The sequence below is a fragment of the Microtus ochrogaster genome, chromosome 5 (genome assembly GCF_000317375.1).
Source record: "Microtus ochrogaster isolate Prairie Vole_2 chromosome 5, MicOch1.0, whole genome shotgun sequence".
NCBI classification, from domain to species: Eukaryota; Metazoa; Chordata; class Mammalia; order Rodentia; family Cricetidae; genus Microtus; species Microtus ochrogaster.
The window spans coordinates 33,383,451-33,406,220 of NC_022012.1; the positions used below are offsets into that span (position 1 = coordinate 33,383,451).

At 39.1% G+C, this 22,770-nt stretch overlaps 2 protein-coding genes across 2 annotated transcripts; both read left to right on the plus strand.

Annotated features, from left to right (window-relative positions):
* Positions 1–3,390: 3,390 nt before the first annotated feature.
* Positions 3,391–4,329, plus strand: LOC101988783 (putative olfactory receptor 10D4). Its single transcript, XM_013346219.1, has one exon. The coding sequence runs from the start codon at positions 3,394–3,396 to the stop codon at positions 4,327–4,329; it is 936 nt and encodes a 311-aa protein (XP_013201673.1). The 5' UTR covers positions 3,391–3,393.
* A 16,973-nt stretch (positions 4,330–21,302) lies between these two features.
* Positions 21,303–22,241, plus strand: LOC101988112 (putative olfactory receptor 10D4). The gene has a single exon (XM_005347502.2). It carries the CDS (start codon positions 21,306–21,308, stop codon positions 22,239–22,241), a length of 936 nt encoding a protein of 311 aa, XP_005347559.1. The 5' UTR covers positions 21,303–21,305.
* Positions 22,242–22,770: the final 529 nt, after the last annotated feature.

Genomic DNA, 22,770 nt, shown 5'->3' on the forward strand with positions numbered 1-22,770 from the left:
GTGAACCACCATGTGGTTCCTGGGAATAGACCTCAGGACCTTTGGAAAAACAGGCAGTGCTCTTATGCACTGAGCAACTTCTCTATAGGAATCAAACCTGTGGCCTTCCCGATGATAAGCAATCACACTACAAATAAGTACACTTACAATGAACTTTGAATTTTAAAAGGTGAAAGATTTAAATGATCTGAAGAGAAACCAGAGTATTCCCTATGCATTTTGATGTCTTATTTTGATCTATACTGGGCTCCTAAACTAACCTTTGTAGCTGGGCATTTCTCTTCTACCTGCCAGTTCCCAAATAACCACTCAAAGGTTTAGTATAGCTTACGAACACTTGGTTGATTGATAGCTCAGGCTTTTTACTGGCTAACTCTTACACTTAAATTAATTCATATTTCTTATTTATACTGTGGCATGTGGCTCATGGCTTGTTACTTCATTTTCTACATGTCCTGCTCATTCAGTGACTTGCTGGCATCTCCTGATTCTGTCTATCTTCCTCCCAGAGTCCTCTGTGTCTGGCTGTCCTACTTATATCACCTGCCTGGCGACCATCCTGTCACATTTTATGAAACAATAATAGTAATACATATTCTCAGTGTACAGAAGGACTATTCCATAGCCAAACTTGAATATACACTGTCATTCAGGAGAGTCTACATTTGGGATTCTACTCTCTCAGATTTCCACGAAACTGACAGTAGAAACTGACAAAATATTTCATTACACTGTGTGAATATATGTCACTATGATTGGTTTCATAGAGAAGCTGACTGACCAACAGCTGGACATGATAAGGTTGGGGGAGAAATAAACAGAGTGCTGGGGAAAAAAGCAGAGACAGAAAAGTAGCAAGCTGACATAGAGAAAAGGAAGATGACCATGCTATACAGTGAAAAGATACCAAGTCATGCACCAAAGGGTTGATAAAATATTTGGGTTCATTAGAAATGTAAGAGTGAACTAGTAAAAAGCCTGAGCTATTGGCCAAGCATTTATAATTGAGATTAATCCTCTGTGTGGCTACTTGGGAGCAGCTTTCAGGACAAAACCTTCTATCTACAGAGACTGTATTCAGGCCCAGCTCTAAATTCTTTAAAGATGTTGAGTTTCATTCCACCATGCATATTGTAAATACCAATACCTCTGCTGGGAAATTCTTTTGCCCTTCTCTACACTATCTGTTGATTCATACAGCAGATCCCACCTAAGAGAACATTTTCTGACAGGTCTTCTCACACCTTCCAAGAACAGTACATCACCATATAGGTCAGAATGTAACAAATAAGATTTAAGAATTACTATCTTTTAAAATCTTTGGTCACAAATTAGGTATATGAGAAAAATATGAGGTTTCAACTGAACATTCTTGAATATTATTAGCTAATGATAGTTTTCACAAAAGATATTGAAATACTGCCCCCAATCACAACACAATTAAACCACGGAGTAAATGAGATGTTTTCTCAAAAAGACTCCTGCCTCTTGGGATTAATACCCAAAGGAAGAACACAATTATTTCAAATCTCTTGTGTTGTGAATTATTGCAGTTCTTAGGACCAAACAGGAAATTGCTGCCAGGGAGCTGCAGCACACTTAGATGTGCAGCATTCAACTAGAAACTGAATAAATCAGGAGGAATAATTATCAATTCCAATTTACAGACTGAAGGATGGTGAGACTCCTTTCTTCTGTTGCAGGTACAGAGGGAAACGACACTCAATCACACCATCCATCATATTAGGCTTTCTATTGGCTTAGTAAGTGCTCAATGTCTTCTTCACCTATAGCAAATTGCTCATTCTCTCAGTCACTAGGGATATAATATGGGGGAAAGAGGGCAGATTTATAGGCAATAGAAATTATGATAGAATCTGTAATTTAAGGATAGTACTGTACTGGAAAACTGAAAAAATATATAAAAATATGTCAGAAAATTTCAAAATATAACAACTGGAAAGGAGTGTTTTCTATGCCTACACCTTCTTTTTCACACAAATATGGTTCTAGAATTAGACTTTGCAGCCTGAGGTAGTAGCAACAGTAGCTTCTTTGTTCTACATGGAATGCCAAGGCCTTTCTTTAGGCAGTTTTTCTTTGTTGTTCCTCATGATTCAACAATCATGAAGAGACAGTTAAAGGAAGTTGACAGACAATGATACATTCTTACATTCAGAGATGAACCTATGAAACTGGATGCACCTTTCTTGGTGAAAAGCAGTAGAACTTCATACCATTTAAAATATCTGTGACTTTACTGTCTGCTCTATGATCTTTCCTTCCATACAGTAGGGCAATAACAAACTTTTTTGGTGACATTTTTGAACTCCACCTACTTAGTTTACTTGTTGTGACATATGTTAACAAATATCTTTTAACAATGGAACACAATATGAATTGTGAGGCTTGGACTAAAGTGTGTTTATGTGCATGTGTCTCTGTGCATGTGTCTGTGTGTATGTTTGTTTTCATGTGTGTACCTGTAAGATGTATATTATGTGTCTAAGAAAGAGAATGCAGTAAAGTTCCACTATTATACAAGAAGCACTTACTGAGACTTCAGTCACTATGCTATTCTAAACATTTCTTCATATGATCCTTACAAATATACCATGTAAAATCACAAATCCTCAGTTTCCACAAGAAGAATAAGCAAAATTATACTTCTGTGTAAGAAAAATTGAGTACATTCATTCAGCTTCAGATTCAATAATGTTCAGACTTCAAGTTTAAAATCATGAAATACTACGGAGAAACCCTCTCTCGAAAATCAAAAAAAAAAATCATGAAGTAGATTCTTTTTGTTATAATTTTGTCATAAATACTGTAGGTTCTAATTATCATTACAACTGCACCCAGAACCTGGGTGTAATATAACTGAAAGCATAACTTTTTATTAATTAACATTTTTTTTTGGAAAATTTCAAAACTATGTATAATGCATCCTGGTTGTGCTCACTCTCCACTCTTTTTTGTCCCTCTTCGAGCCCTGCCTTTCCACTATCATCCCTACTAGAGCAATTCTAGAGAGTTTTTCTTCATTTTGGAATTATCATGAGCATCTGGAATGGTGGAATACGATCATTTATATGACTATAAGAAGAGACCAGCATTGGAAGCCACTTTCTGGGTGAGATTGTTAAGACACCATCTGCAATTGCTGTAAAAGTTATATTTTGAGTGACTTTGTTGGAAACACCATCTTCAATTTGCTGCCTAACTGACAAAATATACCCCATCATCAAGAAAGGAATTCTATCTGGAGCATATCTCTGTAAATACCACTGTCTTTTTAACTCCTACAATGGTGATTTAAAATCATCTAACACATAATAATTTTTACCAAGAATTTCTTACCACAGATTCACAGGATTTGATTCTTCCATAAACATGAGAAACCACACTATGGTGACAGAATTCACCTTGCTGGGCATCCCTGAGACAGAAGGCCTGGAGAAGGTCCTGCTCCTCCTGTTCTCAGCCCTGTACACCTGTGCCCTCCTTGGAAACTTCCTCATTCTTACTGCAGTCATATCCTCCCAGCAACTCCACACTCCCATGTACTTCTTCTTGGGAAATCTTTCCATCTTTGACTTGGGTTTCTGTTCCACAACAGCTCCAAAGATGTTGTCATATCTTTCCGGACAGGGTCGAGGAATCTCTTTCCAGGGCTGTGTTGTACAACACTTTTTCTATCATTGTCTGGGTTGTACATTGTGTTTCCTGTACACAGTGATGGCCTATGACCGCTTTGTTGCCATATGCTTTCCTCTGAGATACACAGTCATCATGAACCACAGAGTGTGCTGTGCCTTGGCCACAGGGACCTGGATGAGTGGCTGTGTGCACTCTGTTATCCTAACGTCCCTGACTTTCCAGTTACCCTACTGTGGACCCAGTGAGGTGGATTATTACTTCTGTGACATGCCTGCCGTGTTACTGCTGGCCTGTGAGGACCCCTCTCTAGCACAGAAGGTAGGCTTTACGAATGTTGGTCTTTTATCTCTCATTTGTTTTCTTCTCATTGTTGTGTCCTACACTCGAATTGGGATCTCCATCTTAAAAATCCGCTCAAAAGAAGGGAGGCAGAAAGCGTTTTCCACCTGCAGTGCCCACCTCACTGCCATCATCTGTGTTTATGGACCAGTCATCGTCATCTACCTACAGCCCAATCCCAGTCCATTGCTTAGTGCAATTATTCAAATTTTGCACAACCTTGTGACACCCACAATCAACCCAATGATCTACAGCCTGAGGAATAAGGACGTGAAAGCAGCCCTCAGACATGTATTTTTTAAGAAGTGTCTCAGTCTTGAAAATAAATGAAAACATCTAAAATTGTAGCTCAATAAAGTCTGATTCACCATTTAAAAGGGCAGTTTTGAATCTGCAACCTGCTTCCTAAGACAAATTGGCATCCATAATATCCAAGTCATATTTAAATAAAACATAGATTACATTAATTTACCACTTTTTTCATTATTTGAAGATACAGACTTATTTTATAGCTCCGTGTTTTTTACAATAAAATATAAGTGGCAAAGTCTCTTAGCAGATCCAGTGTTGATTTTCCTTTTATTTTGGTGCGGGGAGGCAGACAGAATTTCTTTGTATAGCCTTGGCTGTTCAAGCCATGTAGATCAGCCTGGCCTCAAAGAAACAGAGGTCTCCCAGGGGTGGCTACCAATTAGACCTCCTGTGCCGATTTTTGTGTTAGGTGATTTCTCTATAACCACCACTATTCCTCAAGTATTTGTTATTCTTCTAACTCTTTAAATTTGATTCCTCACAATGTAACTGTGCCTACTTTACATGTTCCCAGGACATTTACTCTAAATTTTATCTACCAAGAATCATCCAGTGCAAGGTCTATTTTTATAGTTAAATGCATGCTCTCCGATGGATATATTGTAGTCACGATAAAAGATGGATGTACTATTTTAGAATGCTGAAAACACAGTACAGGATACAGCCTTAGTTAAGTTACAGTAGAGATTGTATGACTGAGAATTCGGTATAGCTTCCATTGTCTTATATTGTGATAGAGCATTACACTCACTTTGTAAGAAGATGAAAATTCAGACTGTGAAGTGTAGTTCCTATTGCCTGTATACCACTTTTCACATCGTCATGATATAGAATGTGCTAAGCAAAATGATTGGGATTCGGAGACCACACATAATAGAGTTACTGAATAATGAAGTCCCAATATAATCAATTATATTTCACGTATTAATTGGACTTCTACTGAGAACTAGCTCTCCTGAAGGGCGCACCTCACTTCTTTCCGCCAACAAAACATTCTGTCAAGCTTAGTAAAGCTCATACCCACTTTGTTGAGCCTGACTTATGAGAGGAAGCAGACAAAATCTTTCATTAGGGAAAGACATATCCTTTTTAGAGAAATGAAAAGTATATCAAATTGTGAGGTTTCTCTTGGGCTAGGTAGCATTTATTGCCCCTACAAAGACTAAAATACTAATTGTAAATGCATTGAGTATCTCAAAATTTTGGACTGTTTGGATAAATGGGAGTATAGATAGAGGAATTGTTGTCAAATGTTAAATAATAATAGGATGGAAGAATATTATTGCTCTCTACTTTACATATAATCCTAGTTAACTATCAAATAAAAACAATTTATCTGACACTTGCCTGGTGCCAGTCAGAGACAAATACTGGATATAATTCTAGTAAAGAATATTGGTTAATGAATAACAGGATTTTTTTTTATTTTTTACTTTTTAATTAATTAATTTATTTATTTATTAAAAATTTCCACCTCCTCCCATCCTCCCACTTTCCCTTCTCTTCCCCTCACTTCCCCTGCCCCTCACTCTCCAGTCCTAAAAAAAGTCAGGGTGCCCTGCCCTGTGGGAAGTCCAAGGCCTTTTCCCTTCCATCCAAGTCTAGGAAGGTGTGCATCCAAACAGACTAGGCTCCCAAAAAGCCAGTACATACAGCAGAATCAAAATCCGGTGTCATTATCACTGGCTTCTCAGTCTGCCCTCATTGTCAGCCACATTCAGAGTCCGGTTTGATCACATGCTCCTTCAGTCCGAGTCCAGCTCCCCTCAGTGAGCTCCCATCAGATCAGTCCCACCTTCTCCGTGGGTGGACGCACCCCTCATGTTCCTGACTTCCTTGCATATGTCCTCCCTCCTTCAGCTCTTCACCTGGGCCTTGGGAACTCAGTCCAGTGCTCCAATGTGAGTTTCTGTCTCTATCTCCATCCATCACCAGATGAAGGTTCTATGGTGATATGCAAGATATTCATCAGTGTGTCAATGGGAGAAGGCCAGTTCAGGCACCCTCTTCTCTGCTGCCCAAGAACCTAGCTGGTGAAATTCCCTTGGACACCTGGGAACCCCTCTAGAGCCAAGTCTCTTGCCAACCCTAAAATGGCTTCTTCCCTGCTCCCATATCCACCCTTCCTCCATCTCAACCATCCCATCCCCCTAAGCTCTCACCAATCCTCCTCTTTTCCCTTCTCTCTCCCCATCTCTACTTTCCTCCAATCCACACCCACCCCTCTGTTCCCAACTTTTACCTGGCAATCTTGTCTACTTCCAATATCCAGGAGGATAAATGTATGTTTTTCTTAGGATTCACCTTCTTATAGGATCATGAACTACAGGCTCAGTGTCCTTTGTTTATGGCTAGAAACCACTTATGAGTGAGTACATACCATATTCCTCTTTTTTGGTCTGGGTTATTTCACTCAGTAAAGTGTTTTCTATTTCCATCCATTTGCCTGCAAAATTCAAGATGTCATTTTTTTTTTTTTTTTTTTTTTACCGCTGAGAAAAACTCTACAGTGTATATGTACCACACCTTCTTTATCCATTCTTCTATTGAGGGGAATCTAGGTTTTTTCCAGGTTCTGGCTTTTACAAATGGTGCTGCTATGAACATAGTTGAACAAATGCTTTTGTAGTATGATTGGGCATCTTTTGGGTATATTCCCAAGAGTGGAATTGGAGGATCCTGAGGTAGAGACTAGACATTAAAGATCTAATTAACCCAATTAAAAAAAAGTGGGGTACTGAAATGAACAGAGAATTCTCAACAGAAGACATTCAAATGGTCAAAAGACACTTAAGGTCATGTTCAACCTCCTTAGTGGATCAGGGAAATGCAAATCAAAACACCTTTGAGATACCATCTTACACCTGTCAGAATGGCTAAAATAAAAAACAGCAATGATAGCTTATGCTGGAGAGGATGTGGAGTAAGAGGAACACTCATCCATTATTGGTGGGAATGCAAACTTGTGCAACCACTTTGGAAATCAGGGTGGTGGTTTCTCAGGAAACTAACAGGATTAATTAATTAATTAATTTATTTATTTATTTATTTATTCATTTATTCATTTATTTATTTTAGTTTTTAGTATGTAGAAAACAAGGGACTAAACCAGGGTGTATTACAGAAATGCCAGCAATAGGGTCCAAGTCAGAGTTTTCTGGATTCCAGGATAAAAACCTCAACATTGAGTGCAGAGTTGTTGTTATAATCCTAGGATGAGTAGGTTCATATCAGGCCCTTTGAAACACTGCTAAATTTTGTCTTACTGACATTATGTATTGGAAAATAACTTTTGTGTATGTTCCACTAACAATTTTAGTCTGCTATAAAATCTATACTACAAAGTCATACAACTCACAAGATTATCAAGTCTTCATACTTCACTCTCAAGCTCTTTGGGTATTGTTTTAACTGTTACTAATTTTCTGAACTAGGTGATATAGGAATATAAGAGTAACAATTTACCCAAAGTTCTCAGAGTCTCGCCTCAAGGATCCCATCATCCATCTCTGTCCTTAACTATGTTCTTGGGCCACTTGCATTACTTGTCTTTCAATATCTGTGATCACAATACCTGACAACACATATTAAGGAGGGTGACGGTCAATTTGTTTGAGCTTATACTTATAGAGTCTACATTGAAAGATCACTTGATTCTGTATGTATGGGCCTGCAATGTAACCATAAATAAACCATGAGCCAGTGATATGTCGTAGATGGTATTCACTTCTTGATCGGCAGAGAGCAGAAACAGAAAATGACAAGGCTTGTGACATGGTGCAAGCATTAAAACACTACCCAGTGAACTACTTCCTCAAGATAGATGCATAACCTAAAATTCCAACCAGGAGTAATAATGTTACTGTATGGGGCCACATATTCTAAATTTGACATCGTTGCCCTTTCACTCAATGTCTCAGACCCATCTAATAATTATAATTTCACTTAATTTCTATATAAATATTTTTCTTGTTTTTTTTTTTGGTTGGGCTATTTTTTAGTATTAAATAGATTCTTCTCTTATACAATGCATCCTGATCACAGTTTACCCTCCCTTAATTTCTCCCATCTTATTCCCCCTGCACTCAGTTTCCACATTGGTCAAAAGATCAAGCCCCTGCTGTGATGATGATCTCTGTCTAGGCTCCAGAAAGTAAGCCCTTATAAGTCCAAAATGACAAAGTTGCTATTTATAGAGGCACAAGAAACATTCAAATTCCAAAAGGAAGAAAAGGAAGAACACAAAAGGGATTAGATGGAAGAAAGACTAAAACTCAACAAGGCAGACACTAAATCCTGTAGCTATATGCCCAGCATCTAGGGATCTCACCGATTATGCATTTGATCCTGCCATTTTTGTTACACATGGCCTTTAAAAAACAAAAAAAAAAACAAAAAAACATAATTTTTTATTGATTGTTTGGGAATTTCACATCATGTACCCTAATCCCACTTACTTCCCAGTCCCTCCATAACTGCTGCTCACTGATTCAGCATAGTCTTCCAAACAAAAAAAAAAAACAAACAAACAAACAACAAAAAAGCCACCTGGTGTCTTTCTCACACCCTTTTGTCCAATAGGCCCTATCTGCAAGATATTCATTGCAATGAGTCTTTGGTCTGGTTCAAGGCCTCTGATACCATAATTCCTCTTGGATATCCTGTTTCTGCCATGAGTCATGGAATCCTGCAGTTAATGTCTATCCTTCCTAAGGACCAGAGCATTCAGGCACTCCAGCAGACCATAGAAGGAGTAGATATTAGGGTGGGCTAACCCAAGGTCCAGGATGTAGGTCTGGATAATAACTGTGCAGGTCTCAGTCTGGGCCACCACCCATCTCAGGTGAGGGGAAGATCATGTTTCTTAGACCCATACTTTCTGGTTCAGCTCTTCCACCCCAGTAATTGTAGTAGCATTTCAATTGTAGTATAATAAATAAAGACTGCCTGAAGATCTGAGGGTAAAATAGTTCTGCTGGTCAGCCTTACAGTCCAGGTTGTAGTAACACACACCTTTAATCCCAGTAGCCTCAATGACACACATTTTTAATCCCAGTAGCCACACTAGTTGCCAAAGAAACCGGGTGTTGCATGCCTTTAATCACATTGGGCTGGTGCACACCTTTAATCCCAGCCCCTAGAGAGAATTATAAAACAGGAGGAAACAGCTCTCAACTCACAATCTTACTTTGAGATTCCAGGAGGCAGGATCGCCATTTCAGACTGAGATCTAAGTAAGAGCAAGTGACTGGCTGTTTTACTTTCTTTTTCTTTTTTCTTTTTAATTTTTTATTGAGAAAAGAAAAAAAAAGTTCCCGCCTCCTCCCAGCCTCCCATTTCCCTCCCCATCTCCCACCCTTCTCCCGCTCCCCCCACTCCTTTCCCCCTCCCTCTCCAGTCCGAAGAGCAGTCAGGGTGCCCTGCCCTGTGGAAAGTCCAAGGTCCTCCCCCCTCCATCCAAGTCTAGGAAGGTGAACATCCAAACTGGCTAGGCTCCCACAAAGCCAGAACATGAAGTAGGATCAAAATCCCGTCCCATTGTCCTTGGCTTCTCATCAGCCCTCATTGTTCGCCATGTTCAGAGAGTCCGGTTTTATCCCATGATTTTCAGTCACAGTCCAGCTGGCCTTGGTGAGCTCCCAATAGATCAGCCCCACTGTCTCAGTGGTTGGGTGCACCCCTCATGGGCCTGACTTACTTGCTCATGTTCTCCCTCCTTCTGCTCCTCATTGGGACCTTGGGAGCTCAGTCTGGTGCTCCAGTGTGGGTCTCTGTCTCTATCTCCATCCATCACCAGATGAAGGTTCTATGGTGATATGCAAGATATTCGTCAGTATTGCTATAGGATAGGGTCATTTCAGGTTCCCTATCCTCAGATGCCCAAGGAACTAACTGGGGACATCGCCTTGGGCTCCTGGGAGCCCCTCTAGGGTCAAGTCTCTTGCCAACCCTAAGGTGGCTCCCTTAACCAAGATTTGTTCTTCCCTGCTCCCCTATCCAACCTTCCTTTATCCCAATCATCCTGTTTCTCCAAGTTCCCCCCATCCTCCCCTTCTCATTTTTCTCTCCCCATCTCCCCTTACCCCCATCCCACCCCACCCCACCCCCAAGATCCCAAGGGTACACTCATTCATTGCTGGTGGGAATGCAAACTTGTGCAACCACTTTGGAAAGCAGTGTGGTGGTTTCTCAGGAAATTCGGGATCAACCTACCCCTAGACCCAGCAATACTACTCTTGGGAATATACCCTAGAGATGTCCTATCATATGACAAAAGCATTTGTTCAACTATGTTCATAGCAGTATTGTTTATAATAGCCAGAACCTGGAAACGACCGAGATGTCCTTCAATGGAAGAATGGATGAAGAAAGTGTGGAATATATGCACATTAGAGTACTACGCTGCAGTAAAAAAAACAATGACTTCTCGAATTTTGCATGCAAATGGATGGAAATAGAAAACACTATCCTGAGTGAGGTAACCCAGACCCAAAAAGATGAACATGGGATGTACTCACTCATAATTGGATTCTAGCCATAAATAAAGGTCACGGAGTCTAAAATTGGTGATCCTATAGAAGCTAAATAAGAAGGTGAACCCAAAGAAAAACATATAATTATCCTCCTGGCTATGGGAAGTAGACAAAGCTGTTTTACTTTCTTGATCTTCAGGATAAACCTCTGCTTCTGACCCTGACCTTTTATTAACCGTGCTTCATTTGCCACCCAACTTTTTGTGACATGAATTTACAGAAAATCCATTTATCTGAGGCTTTTTAGCCACCAGCTCAGTCCAGGGCTGGGATTGGAGTTACAGCTGTAAGAATCAGAACCCAAACCTAGGTACCTGGGTTCAGGAGAAAAACTAACGCTCCCAGCTTCCATCTGTCCCAGCTTAGCTTTCATGTAAAGATGTGAAATACACAGATAATCTGAATGGTGTATGTTATTGTGTTTTCTTTGAATTATTTGACTAAGGAAGGACCAAGAGCTGCTAAAAGACTTTTGATTATAAATGTTGCTGGATTAATTCTATTTATATACTTTAGAAATGCCTTGACTTCAAAATTTAATTCAAAAGATATGGTACTTTGGAAAAGAGGTTTTGCTTTTGTTTCCACAGGAAGTGAGAAGCTGTGGATCCATTCTGATTAAGAAAAATAAAGTTTGATCAAAATGCCTTGACTACAAAATTTAAGTCAAAAGATATATTACTTTAGAAAAGAAGTTTTGCTTTGTTTCCATGGGAAATGAGTTTCTGTGGATTCTTGGTAAAGAAAATTAAGGTTTGAGTGGCTGTGGATTCATTCTGAGTTAAGAAAAATAAGGTTTGATCAAAGAAGACCCCCGTAAATAATCTTCAATGGGAAAAAATAACCCAGGTGATCCAACATTTCGGAGTACATTTGTTGTAATTTCCTGTAAGTTCTACATCCCGAACAGCTTCAGGACTGTTGGCTGAAGTGATTCAGCCTCACAGAATACTTTCATTAGCATTTAGCCATAATCCTAATTTTTCTTTGGCTCCCATAAGATTATGTCCCCAATCAACAGTAAGTAGCCTAGAAAACTATGCCCACCTTCCCCTAAAAATGGATTATGGATTTTTGTCTTTGTTTAATGTGTTGCTTGCATGTTGTTATGGACAATGGTCAGGGGGATAAAAGAAAAAACAAGGGAATTAGATTCAAGGTTCTTGTTTTGAATAATAATAATGATGATAATAATAAAAGACCAGGTGGTGATGGCACAGAGCTTTAATGCCAGCACTCGGGAGGAAGAAGCAGACAGATCTCTGTGAGTCAAGGTCAGCCTGTTCTACACAGTGAGTTCCAGGACAGGCTCCACAGCTACTGAGAAACGCTGTCTAGAAAAACCATGAAGGAAGGAAGGAAGGAAGGAAGGAAGGAAGGAAGGAAGGAAGGAAGAAAGGAAGGAAAGAAAGAGAAAAAGAGGAAAAGAAAAGGAAAAAAAGAAAAAGAAAAAAGGGGATATAAATAATGGTAAGATAGAAAGGTAGATTATTGAATCATCTGAAAAGAAAAAGGGAGGATTATAGATATGATAAAATAAAAAGGTAGATTATTGAATTACTTTATAAAAGCAACTATTAGCTCTAAATGTTTTACATTGGTTTTACTTTTATATATTGTATACAAATTTTGTACATTGATACAAATTTGAGATTAATTTTGTTAAAGCACATTGTACATATGTTTCTAATCTTGTTCAAGCTATTGTACCTATATAGTTCATTTAACAATGTAATGCAAATTTCAAGTCATTCAAAATTATTATTACCAACTGTTTATGATAATAAAAAAACATAGGTTAGCAATTAATCACCTAGTATAATTGAAGTTTAAGTAACATTCGGTATGTTTTTAAGGACAAACAAAGTTATAATTTAGATAGACAGGTCATCTTCAAACACTTCAGAGATCTACAGAATATGGTATTTAAGATGTTTTAATAATTTAGGTTCTTTTTTTATGACAATGAGACATGGCTGCTCCTGGCAGCACCAATCTACCTCAGAGAAGACAATGGGCATCGACAAAACTCTACATGGAGTTTACTTTCTTTTTGACAAAAGTAAGCCACTGGGCAAGAAAATGCCCCTGCCTCGACTATTGACATTATGCTGTCCTAATTAGACAAGCAGGATATAAATGTCTGTCTAATATACTGGGTCTGTAGGCCAAAGAAGAATGTCACAACATTGCAGAGGAACTTTGGGTGACTGTCATAGCAGCCAGCTATTTCTGTCATTACTCACATCCCTGCTTACTCATCTAATCTTATTTCTTTTTTGTGTCTCTGAGGGAGTTGAGGATTGTATAGCTATAGTTATAGTTTACCAGATACAGAAGGCAAGTTACAATAGAAAGTAAATTAGGTATATATCTTTGGACTCACCAAGATAAGATAGATATGAAGTATTTTCTCTGAATTTGTCAAATGCAAATGGTCTAGACATTGTTGATATATTTATTGCCTGTATATAGTCCAAAAACCCCATCAAATTGTAATCAAGTAAATGCACACATGCAAGCATGAGCACACATACACAGCATAAAACCAGAACAGAACTGTATAGAGTTCACTTTATGCTTGGCAACTACTCATATTCATTTTTTTTCTCTTTTTTTAATCATATTCATTTTTTGTATTTGTGTTTCCTAGATCCTGACTATCTTACAGAACAGGGGATTGTAAATGTTTTCTGGCCCAACAAACCTCTCCTCCGACATAAAAATCCAAATCAGACCAAATCAAACTGAATTAGAAAAGGCTAGGATTAAGTGGATGCCAGCACTCCCAGGAAGTCCGTCAGGCTCCCCAGGGAGAAAGACCAGGAAACCACAGAGAGTGGGAAGAAAAACTGAAGAGGCCTCATGTTTATTCTCTGGAGGGCAGTTTAAATAGCTTGTGAGAATGGTCTTGACCCTCTCCGGGGAAGAGTCACCACCATTTGACAGGCTTTCTCGAAGGTGGAGTTTGGACTGAGGTAATTCCCAGGGGAGGGGGCTTGAAATGGAGCTTTCCACTCAAACATTTCAAAATCAATTTCAGGGGCTGCGGTGACACAATAAAACAATCCAGACTCCTTGGATAAAGGGGTCACCAGCTCAAGTCTGGTTACTTCCTGCAGGTATGGGGTGACATGGGAGAAGGGAGAGTTGTGAGTTGATTGGCTCATACTCAGCAAGAGGTGCAGCTGGAGAGGCATCTGGTTTACTACCGTTCTGGAGACCTCAGGCGTCTGTTCCTTGTGGGAGATGAGAAGGCAAGTGACTAGGAGAAAAAAAAAATATACTGATATTATTGGCCCTATGAATGGGACTAGCCATGGGAGGGGTCATTAACTGTCAGAAAGAATGGGACAGAGAAGTGCCTGGGTTGTACAGGAGAGGCACTGGTGAATAAGGAGAACAGGTATGCACTTTTAAAACCAGATTTTAGTTGGTATGTGTCCTTTTGAGCCAGGAACATTGGTACCAATGGTGAAGTTCCAGGAGCTGGGGGTATTGGTGTTGTCTGGAGGGCCCTTTGTAAATTGGTCTTGGCCCAGACAGTAGGAGTGACCTGTAAAATTTGCTTGAAAATGCGTGGGGTTAAAATAGGCTCTGAAGACTTAGTTTTTACCAGACCTGATTTTTAAGACAGCTGGAACAGTGAACCATGCATGACCCAGTTAAGACTTGTAAACATCATATTAAGGTCAATGTGGAACTGTAGAGGAAGATATTCAGAACTTACACTTCTTTAAGATATAACTAGAGTATAATTCATATTTACCTCTTAATATCTTTTCTAAAAGTAAGAATATTCATAATTGTAATGAATACATTTATAGTTTAATAAAATTGGCATGCTATTATCTGGCACATTTTACAGTCTTGTGATTATTTTGTAGTTCATTTACCATGATAGAGTAAATATCCTGCCCAGACATAATTTAATGGAGGATGTAGATAAGATAATGCATGTTTGGATGTGTGAGAAATACTTATTTGATAATGTATTTATGTTCTTTTATGGAATGATGTCAATAGGGAGGCCTGCTGTGAAATAGCTTGCTAGCTGTTTCAGGAGAATGTCCTGTGGTTGCCTGGCAACAAATTGCTATGTAATTTGTTTTTTTTGCCAATAGAATAGGCACATAAGCCAAAATGCTACTGAAAATAAGTAGAATAAAACATTCTCTTTCAATTAACATCAACCGTTATAGAAACACATATATAAATATGTACAGAATTATATAAATATATAGAATATGCATATTATGTAGAAATTAAATAGAAATATAAAAATTATACAGAAACATGACTACAACTTAATTCTTTCAAGTTCTGAGAAAGGGAATGAAATATATTAAATTTTAGCAGCCAGGGTTAGGAAGCCAGTAGAGAGGTGGTTAAGTCCCTCAGTACACATAATTTCCAGGGTTTTTCATTAGTTTCATAAAAATTCCAAAAGTAAAAGCAAATAAAACCTTCAAGTTCATTTTCCCAAGGAATCTGAAGTGTATATGACTTATGCTACCTTGTTCCCAAGGTTACATTAATAAATAAACAAGCAGAGGTAAGAAAAGACTCTCAGACCAGCAGAGCTAGCTGCATACAAGTCCCCCTAGGAGCTCCAGAATGCAGCTGTCACGTTTCACTATCCAGGCTGGGATGGGCTTTTCTATGATGCAGCTGCCCTTAAGTCATTTGCTTTTTTTTTTTTTTTTTTTTTTTTTTTTGGTTTTTTCGAGACAGGGTTTCTCTGTGGCTTTGGAGCCTGTCCTGGAACTAGCTCTTGTAGACCAGGCTGGTCTCGAACTCACAGAGATCCGCCTGCCTCTGCCTCCCGAGTGCTGGGATTAAAGTCATTTGCTTCTGTAAGTGACTGCTCACGCATCCCACTCTCAGTCATCCCCACCAACTGACTGGATAGGCAAGTTGGCCTTCAGTTATCTTTCTGGACTAGTGTCAGGTTGTGTTTCTCACTAACAGTTCTCCATGGACTTCAGATGCTGCATAACTCCCTCTTCAGTGTACTCTGTAGAGTGAACAGCGTTTGTTTTGTGCTCCCATGGAATGCAAGCACACAGCTCTACAGTATTTCTATTGACCTGCATAAAAGTGAAACCAACCTTCTTGTGGTTTCTTAGCCACACTTTGCTGCCCTCAAAACAGCTAACAAAACAGCTCAGGAACATTCTCAGAGTATTCAACTGAAAGTAGTTTTGTTTGGGAATCATTATTGGGTTTTGTCAAAGGTTTTATTGCTCTACTATTAACAAATATTGTAAAGAGAAATAAAAAAAGTCAGTCTCCTTATCGTATCTGTAAATATGGAAAAACTTCCAAGACATATTTTTTCACTGAAAATCCAGGTATTCGGAAAGACCTGCTTCACCTACATACAGCAAATGGAAACAGAACCAAGAGTTTTATCGAAATTAAAATGTGTTGGTTTTTAAGGAACATTTCTGCTTTAGGTATCTTAATACGCCACTTTCTGGATATCCTATGTTTGCCTGAAACAGTATTCTGTGTTCTCAATCACACCTAAAAGTTTTATTACTTATTTTTCAGCAGATGTTTATAAATTTATGGATACATGTGCTATATGGGTACATGTGAAAAGAACTCCAAATGAAAGAGACCATGAAGCCTGTGTATGACAAAGCTTAGGAGTGATCAGAGCATCTGATTACACAAAGTCCCTGTGGTCACTTCACTAACATGAACTGTTATGAGGTAAAAGATACTTTACCATAGCTCAATCAACACTGAGATTTAGTTCATCATACTAGAGAGAACATATGGGGAGTTAGCTATAGCTGTGGTGGAAACAGTAGTTATGATGAACAGAATGATATTCACTGGCAAATAAACATCTCAGACTAGAAAATTTAAAAGTTGGTCAAGAATGAAGGAATAAAAATGACAGGTCTCAGAAAACTGCTAACATTGTCTGTGGTAGAGCTTCTTTTTCTTCTCCTTCTTCTCCTCCTTCTCCTCCTTCTCCTCCTTCTCCTCCTCCTCCTCCTCCTCTTCTTCTTCCTCTTCCTCTTCCTCTTCCTCTTCCTCTTCCTCTTCTTCTTCTTCTTCTTTAGACTAACCTGATAGGATCAGGGGAAGCTGCTTGTTCTTGCTGGCTGCCTGGCTAGTTTAGTCCTGAAATAACCACACAGAAACTGTATTAATTAAATCACTGCTTGGCCAATTAGCTCTAGATTCTTAATGGCTAACTCTTAAATTTTAATTTAACCTGTTTCTATTAATCTGTGTATAGCCATGAAGCTGTGGTTTACCAGGTAAAATTTCAAGTGTCTGTCTCTGGTGGCTGATGGTGTTTCTCTCTGCCTTCCTTCTCCCAGCATTCAGTCCAGTTTTCCCCACCTACATGAGTTCTGCCCTATCAACAGGCCAAGGGAATTTCTTTATTCATTAAAGGTAATCACAGCACACAGAGGGGACTCCCACATCACTCCATTTTTTTTTTTTTTGGTTCTTCAATGGTCTGTGTCTGAATCCACAATGTGCGTGATATTTCAATTGTCATTAGCATGAAAGACTCCCCACCCCAAGACCCCAACAGCAACCTCTGTGCACATACCCAAGGACTGAGGATAAACAGGAAAGAGCAACTGTTGAAAATGGGAGTAACTGATTCATTGTAGGATGTCTTCAGCTGGCATCCAGATATCTTTACCTTTCAGTTCGTGTAGTCTTGGTTCTGTTTTGTGCACTCCAGCTGTGACCTTCCTGCAGTTTGGCCTTTGGTTTGCACTGATAGCAAACTGACACAGAAAGTGAGTTCCGTGAGTTCCATTAACTTTGGCTTTCTGTCTCTGATGCTTCTCTTCAGTGCTTGTGTCTCTTATGCACACATTGGGATTGCCATCCTGAGAATCCATTCAACAGAGGGCAGGCAACAAGCATTCTCCACCTGCAGTGCCCACCTCACTGCCATCCTCTGTGCCTATGGACCTGTCATCATTATCTACCTGCAGCACACAGCAACCCCCCTGCTTGGTGCTGAGGTGCAAATATTAAACAATATTGTCTCACCCATGCTGAACTCATTAATCTATTCACTTTAGCCCATTAGCTCACACTTTGTATTAGCTCTTATAACTTATATTGACCCATTTTCTTATCTGTGTTAGCCACATGGCTCAGTATTTTTTCCAGCAGGGCAGCTCATATCCTGCTTCTTCGGTATCTGGACAGGACTGTGGAGGGAGTTTCCTTCTTCCCAGAATATTCCTGTTCCCATTGTCCCACCTCAACTTCTTGTCTGGTCATTCCACCTATACTTCCTGCCTGGATACTGCCCAACCAGCATTTATTTAAAACATAATTCACAGAATATAGACAATTCTCCCACACCAATCTTTAGTGTCCAAATATTTCTACAGCAGAGCTGTCAGGTAAGAGCTCCTAATATTTCAAAAGGGCGGCAATCTCAAGCTGTGGTGGACTGCACTGGGATACTGGAGAAGAAAGAAGGAGAGCTAAGAATTTTAAGTTTTGATATAGGTATTTCATTATATATATGGATTGCATCCCATGGGAGATCACCATTAAATGTCTTTTCTCTTAGTGTGATTTTTTTTACTGTCTCTACTCTATCTTTGAATTAGAACAGATAAAATATTGGAGAAACTCAAAACTACCACATCCCGTGTCAAAGGCAATGAGGATAATGCCAACCACATCATAATTGATGCAGTTCCTGGCAGAATGCCACTTACATCATTTGAAATTGATTTGCCAAGGACCACTTCTGGGAGTGTTTCCAAGCATATCACCTCTCCACAATCAACTGGTTAAAACTGAGTACCACATTATGCTCTGGAACTAGACAAGATCCTTTCCACACTCCTTTGGTATGCTGATCATATATTTAGTCATAACCATATCACCCAGGTACTTCTGGCAGATCTCTACAATCATGAAATATTGGCAGTCATTGACCCTAGGTTACAGATGCAGTTCCAAGAAGTTATAGCAGTTCCCACTGCTGCGTCTCACTGTCTGCTTTATCTCTGATGTTGCCCTCATGAATACATCCCTTAGCCCATCAGTTTCCCAACTTATCCTTTAACGGAAAACCTTCCCATCTACTGTGGAAATGTCCTAAATATCAGTTGTTCTTATCCAGCTAATTCTCCCTCTGAGCCTTGTTGTCTTACTTCATGTCTAATAGGACTACAAATAAAAATAATTTCCCTTTTTTTTCAGAATAAGAAGAGCAAGAAGGAGGTTGTTTATTGGGGTCACATACATTTTCCTGTTATTATTTTCATCTGTAATTTTTTAATTATACATTATTCTCCAGATCTGCGAGCTAAGTAAATGTCTGCCCTTTATACCATAGTTGGTGGCTGTAAACTTTGTATAGCAGTGAAAAATGGATAGAGATGTCGAAATACTCCCACCAAACACAGCACAATTAAGCCAAGGAGTTAATGAGATGATTTCTCCATAAGACTCCTTCCTCTTGGGATTAATACCCAAAGGACCATAACAATTATTTAAAATTTCTTGTGTTGTGAATTATTGCAGTTCCTGGAAACAAACAGGAAATTGCTGCCAGGGAGCTGCAGCACATTTAGATGTGCAGCATTTTACTAGAAACTGAAAAAATGAGGAGGAATAATTATCAATTCCAATTTACAGACTGAAGGATGGTGAGACTCCTTTCTTCTGCTGCAGGTACAGAGGGAAACAACACTCAGTCACAACATCCATCATATTAGGCTTTCAATTGGCTTAGTAAGTGCTCAATGTCTCCTTCACCTTTAGCAGAGTGCTCAGTCTCTCAGTCACTAGGGATATAATATGGGGGAAGAGGGCAGATTTATAGGCAATAGATTTTATGAGCTAATCTGTAATTTTTTTTTTTTTTTTGGTTTTTTGAGAGAGGGTTTCTCTGTAGCTTTGGAGCCTGTCCTGGAACTAGATCTTGTAGACCAGGCTGGCCTCGAACTCACAAAGATCTGCCTGCCTCTGCCTCCCGAGTGCTGGGATTAAAGACGTACGCCACCACTGCCTGGCTGCTAATCTGTAATTTAAGGATAATACTGTACTGGAAAACTGAAAAAACATATAAAAATATGTCAGAGAATTTCAAAATATAACAGCTGTAAAGGACTGTTTTCTATGTCCACCCCTTCTGTTTAACTCAAATATGGTTCCAGAGTTAGACTTTGCAGCCTGAGGTAGTGGCAACAGTAGCTTCTTTGTTCTACATGGAATGCCAAGGCCTTTCTGAAGGCAGTTTTTCTTTGTTGTTTCTTATGATTCAACAGTCTTGAAGAGAGTTAAAGTGAGTTGGCAGATGATGATACATGCTTATGCTCAGAGATGAACCTATAAAACTAGGTGCACCTTTCTTGGTGAAAAGCAGTAGAACTTCATACCATTTAAAATATCTGTGACTTCACTCTCTGCACTCTGATCTTCCCTTCCATACACTTGGACAATAATACACTTATTAGGTGACATTTTTGAACTCCACCTACTTAGTTTACTTGTTGTGACATATGTTAACAAATGTCTTTTAACAATGGAACACAATATGAAATGTGAGGTTTGGACTAAAGTGTGTGTATGTGCATGTGTCTCTGCGCATGTGTCTGTTTGACTGTGTGTGTGTCTGTGTTCATGTATGTACTGGTACAATGTATAGTATGTATCTAAGAAAGAGAATGAGGCAAAGTTCCACTATTATACAAGAAGCTACACTTACGGAGACTTCAGTCACTATATTATTCTAATCTTTTCTTCATACAATACCATGTAAAATCACAAATCCTCAGTTTTCTCAAGATGAATAAGCAAACATTCATACTTCTGTGTAAGAGAAATGTAGTGCATTCATTCAGCTTCTGGATTTAGTAATATTCAGACTTCAAGTTTAAAATCATGAAGTATATTCTTTTTGTTGTAATTTTTTCATAAATACTTTGTAGGATCTGGTTCTCATTACTCTTGGTCCTAGATCCTGTGTGCAGTGTGCAATGTGACTGAAAGCATAACTTTTCATTAACTAAAATTTTCTTGGAAAAATTTAAAGTTATACATAATGCATCTTGATTTTGCTAACTCCACACTCTTTTTTGTCCCTCCTCTATCCCTTCCTTTTTACTATCGTCCCTACAAGAGCAATTATAGGGTGCCTTTCTTCATTTTGGAATTATCATGAACATCTGTAATGGTGGAATAGGATCATTTATATGAATATAAGAAGAGAAGGGACCAGCATTGGAAGCTACTTTCTGGGTGAGATTGTTAAGACACCATCTGCAATTGCTCTAAGAGTTACCTTTTGAGTGATATTGTTAGAAACACAATCTGCAATTTGGTGCCTAGCTGACAGAATATATCCCATCATTGGGAGAGGCAGTTCTGTCTAGAACATATCTTGGTAACTACCACTGTCTTTTTAACTCCCACAATTTCCCAGGATTTGATTCTTCTATAAACATGACAAACCACACTATGGTGACAGAATTCACCTTGCTGGGCATCCCTGAGACAGAAGGCCTGGAGAAGGTCCTGCTCCTCCTGTTCTCAGCCCTGTACACCTGTGCCCTCCTGGGAAACTTCCTCATCCTTACTGCAGTCATATCCTCCCAGCAACTCCACACTCCCATGTACTTTTTCTTGGGAAACCTCTCCATCTTTGACTTGGGTTTCTGTTCCACTACAGCTCCAAAGATGTTGTCATATCTTTCAGGACAGGGTCAAGGAATCTCTTTCCAGGGCTGTGTTGTACAACTCTTCTTCTATCACTGTCTGGGTTGCACAGAGTGCTTCCTGTACACAGTGATGGCCTATGACCGCTTTGTTGCCATATGCTATCCTCTGAGATACACAGTCATCATGAACCACAGAGTGTGCTGTGTCTTGGCCACAGGGACCTGGATGAGTGGCTGTGTGCACGCCATTATCTTAACTTCCCTTACTTTCCAATTGCCCTACTGTGGACCCAGTGAGGTGGATTATTACTTCTGTGACATGCCTGCCGTGTTACTGCTGGCCTGTGAGGACCCTTCTCTAGCACAGCGGGTAGGTTTTACAAATGTTGGTCTTTTATCTCTTATTTGCTTTTTCCTAATACTTGTATCCTACACTCGAATTGGGATCTCCATCTCAAAAATCCGCTCAACAGAAGGAAGGCAGAGAGCGTTTTCCACCTGCAGTGCCCACCTCACTGCCATCATCTGTGCTTATGGACCAGTCATCGTCATCTACCTACAGCCCAGTCCCAGTCCATTGCTTGGTGCAATAATTCAAATTTTAAACAATCTTGTGACACCCACACTCAACCCACTAATCTACAGCCTGAGGAATAAGGATGTGAAATCAGCCCTGAGGAACGTATTTCTTAAGAGAAATCTCAGTCTGGAAAATAAATAAAAATGTCGAAATATTTGCTTAACAATGTTTGAATCACAATTTGATAGGTCAGATTTGCCTCAGAAACTTATATCTCAAGATAAATTGACATCTATAGCTTCCAAGGCATTTTAAAATGAAATGTACATTACATCAGTTTACCATGTTCTTCGTTGTTTGAAGACACATATTTGTTTTATATTTCCTTATGTTTTATAATGAAATATAAGTGATAAAGTGTCTTAGAAAGTCCTGCGTTGATTTTTATGTTCTGTGGATTTTCTCCAAGCACTCCTCTTCTCACAAGTGTTTGTTAGTCATCTAATCCTTCAAAGGATTAAGAGACACACTTACTCTCTCAAATAGACTAAAGCAGAATTTCATATATTTTCCAAAAAAGAGAAGGTAAGTTCAATTTTCTACCAGAAATTCATAAATTCAAACTAATTCAAGTTATATTTATGGTGAACTCTTCCAAGCATACAATCTTATGTGATTTCATACTTGCTTCTTGTGCACATCTTCTTTTTTTTTTTGTTTTTTTTTTTTT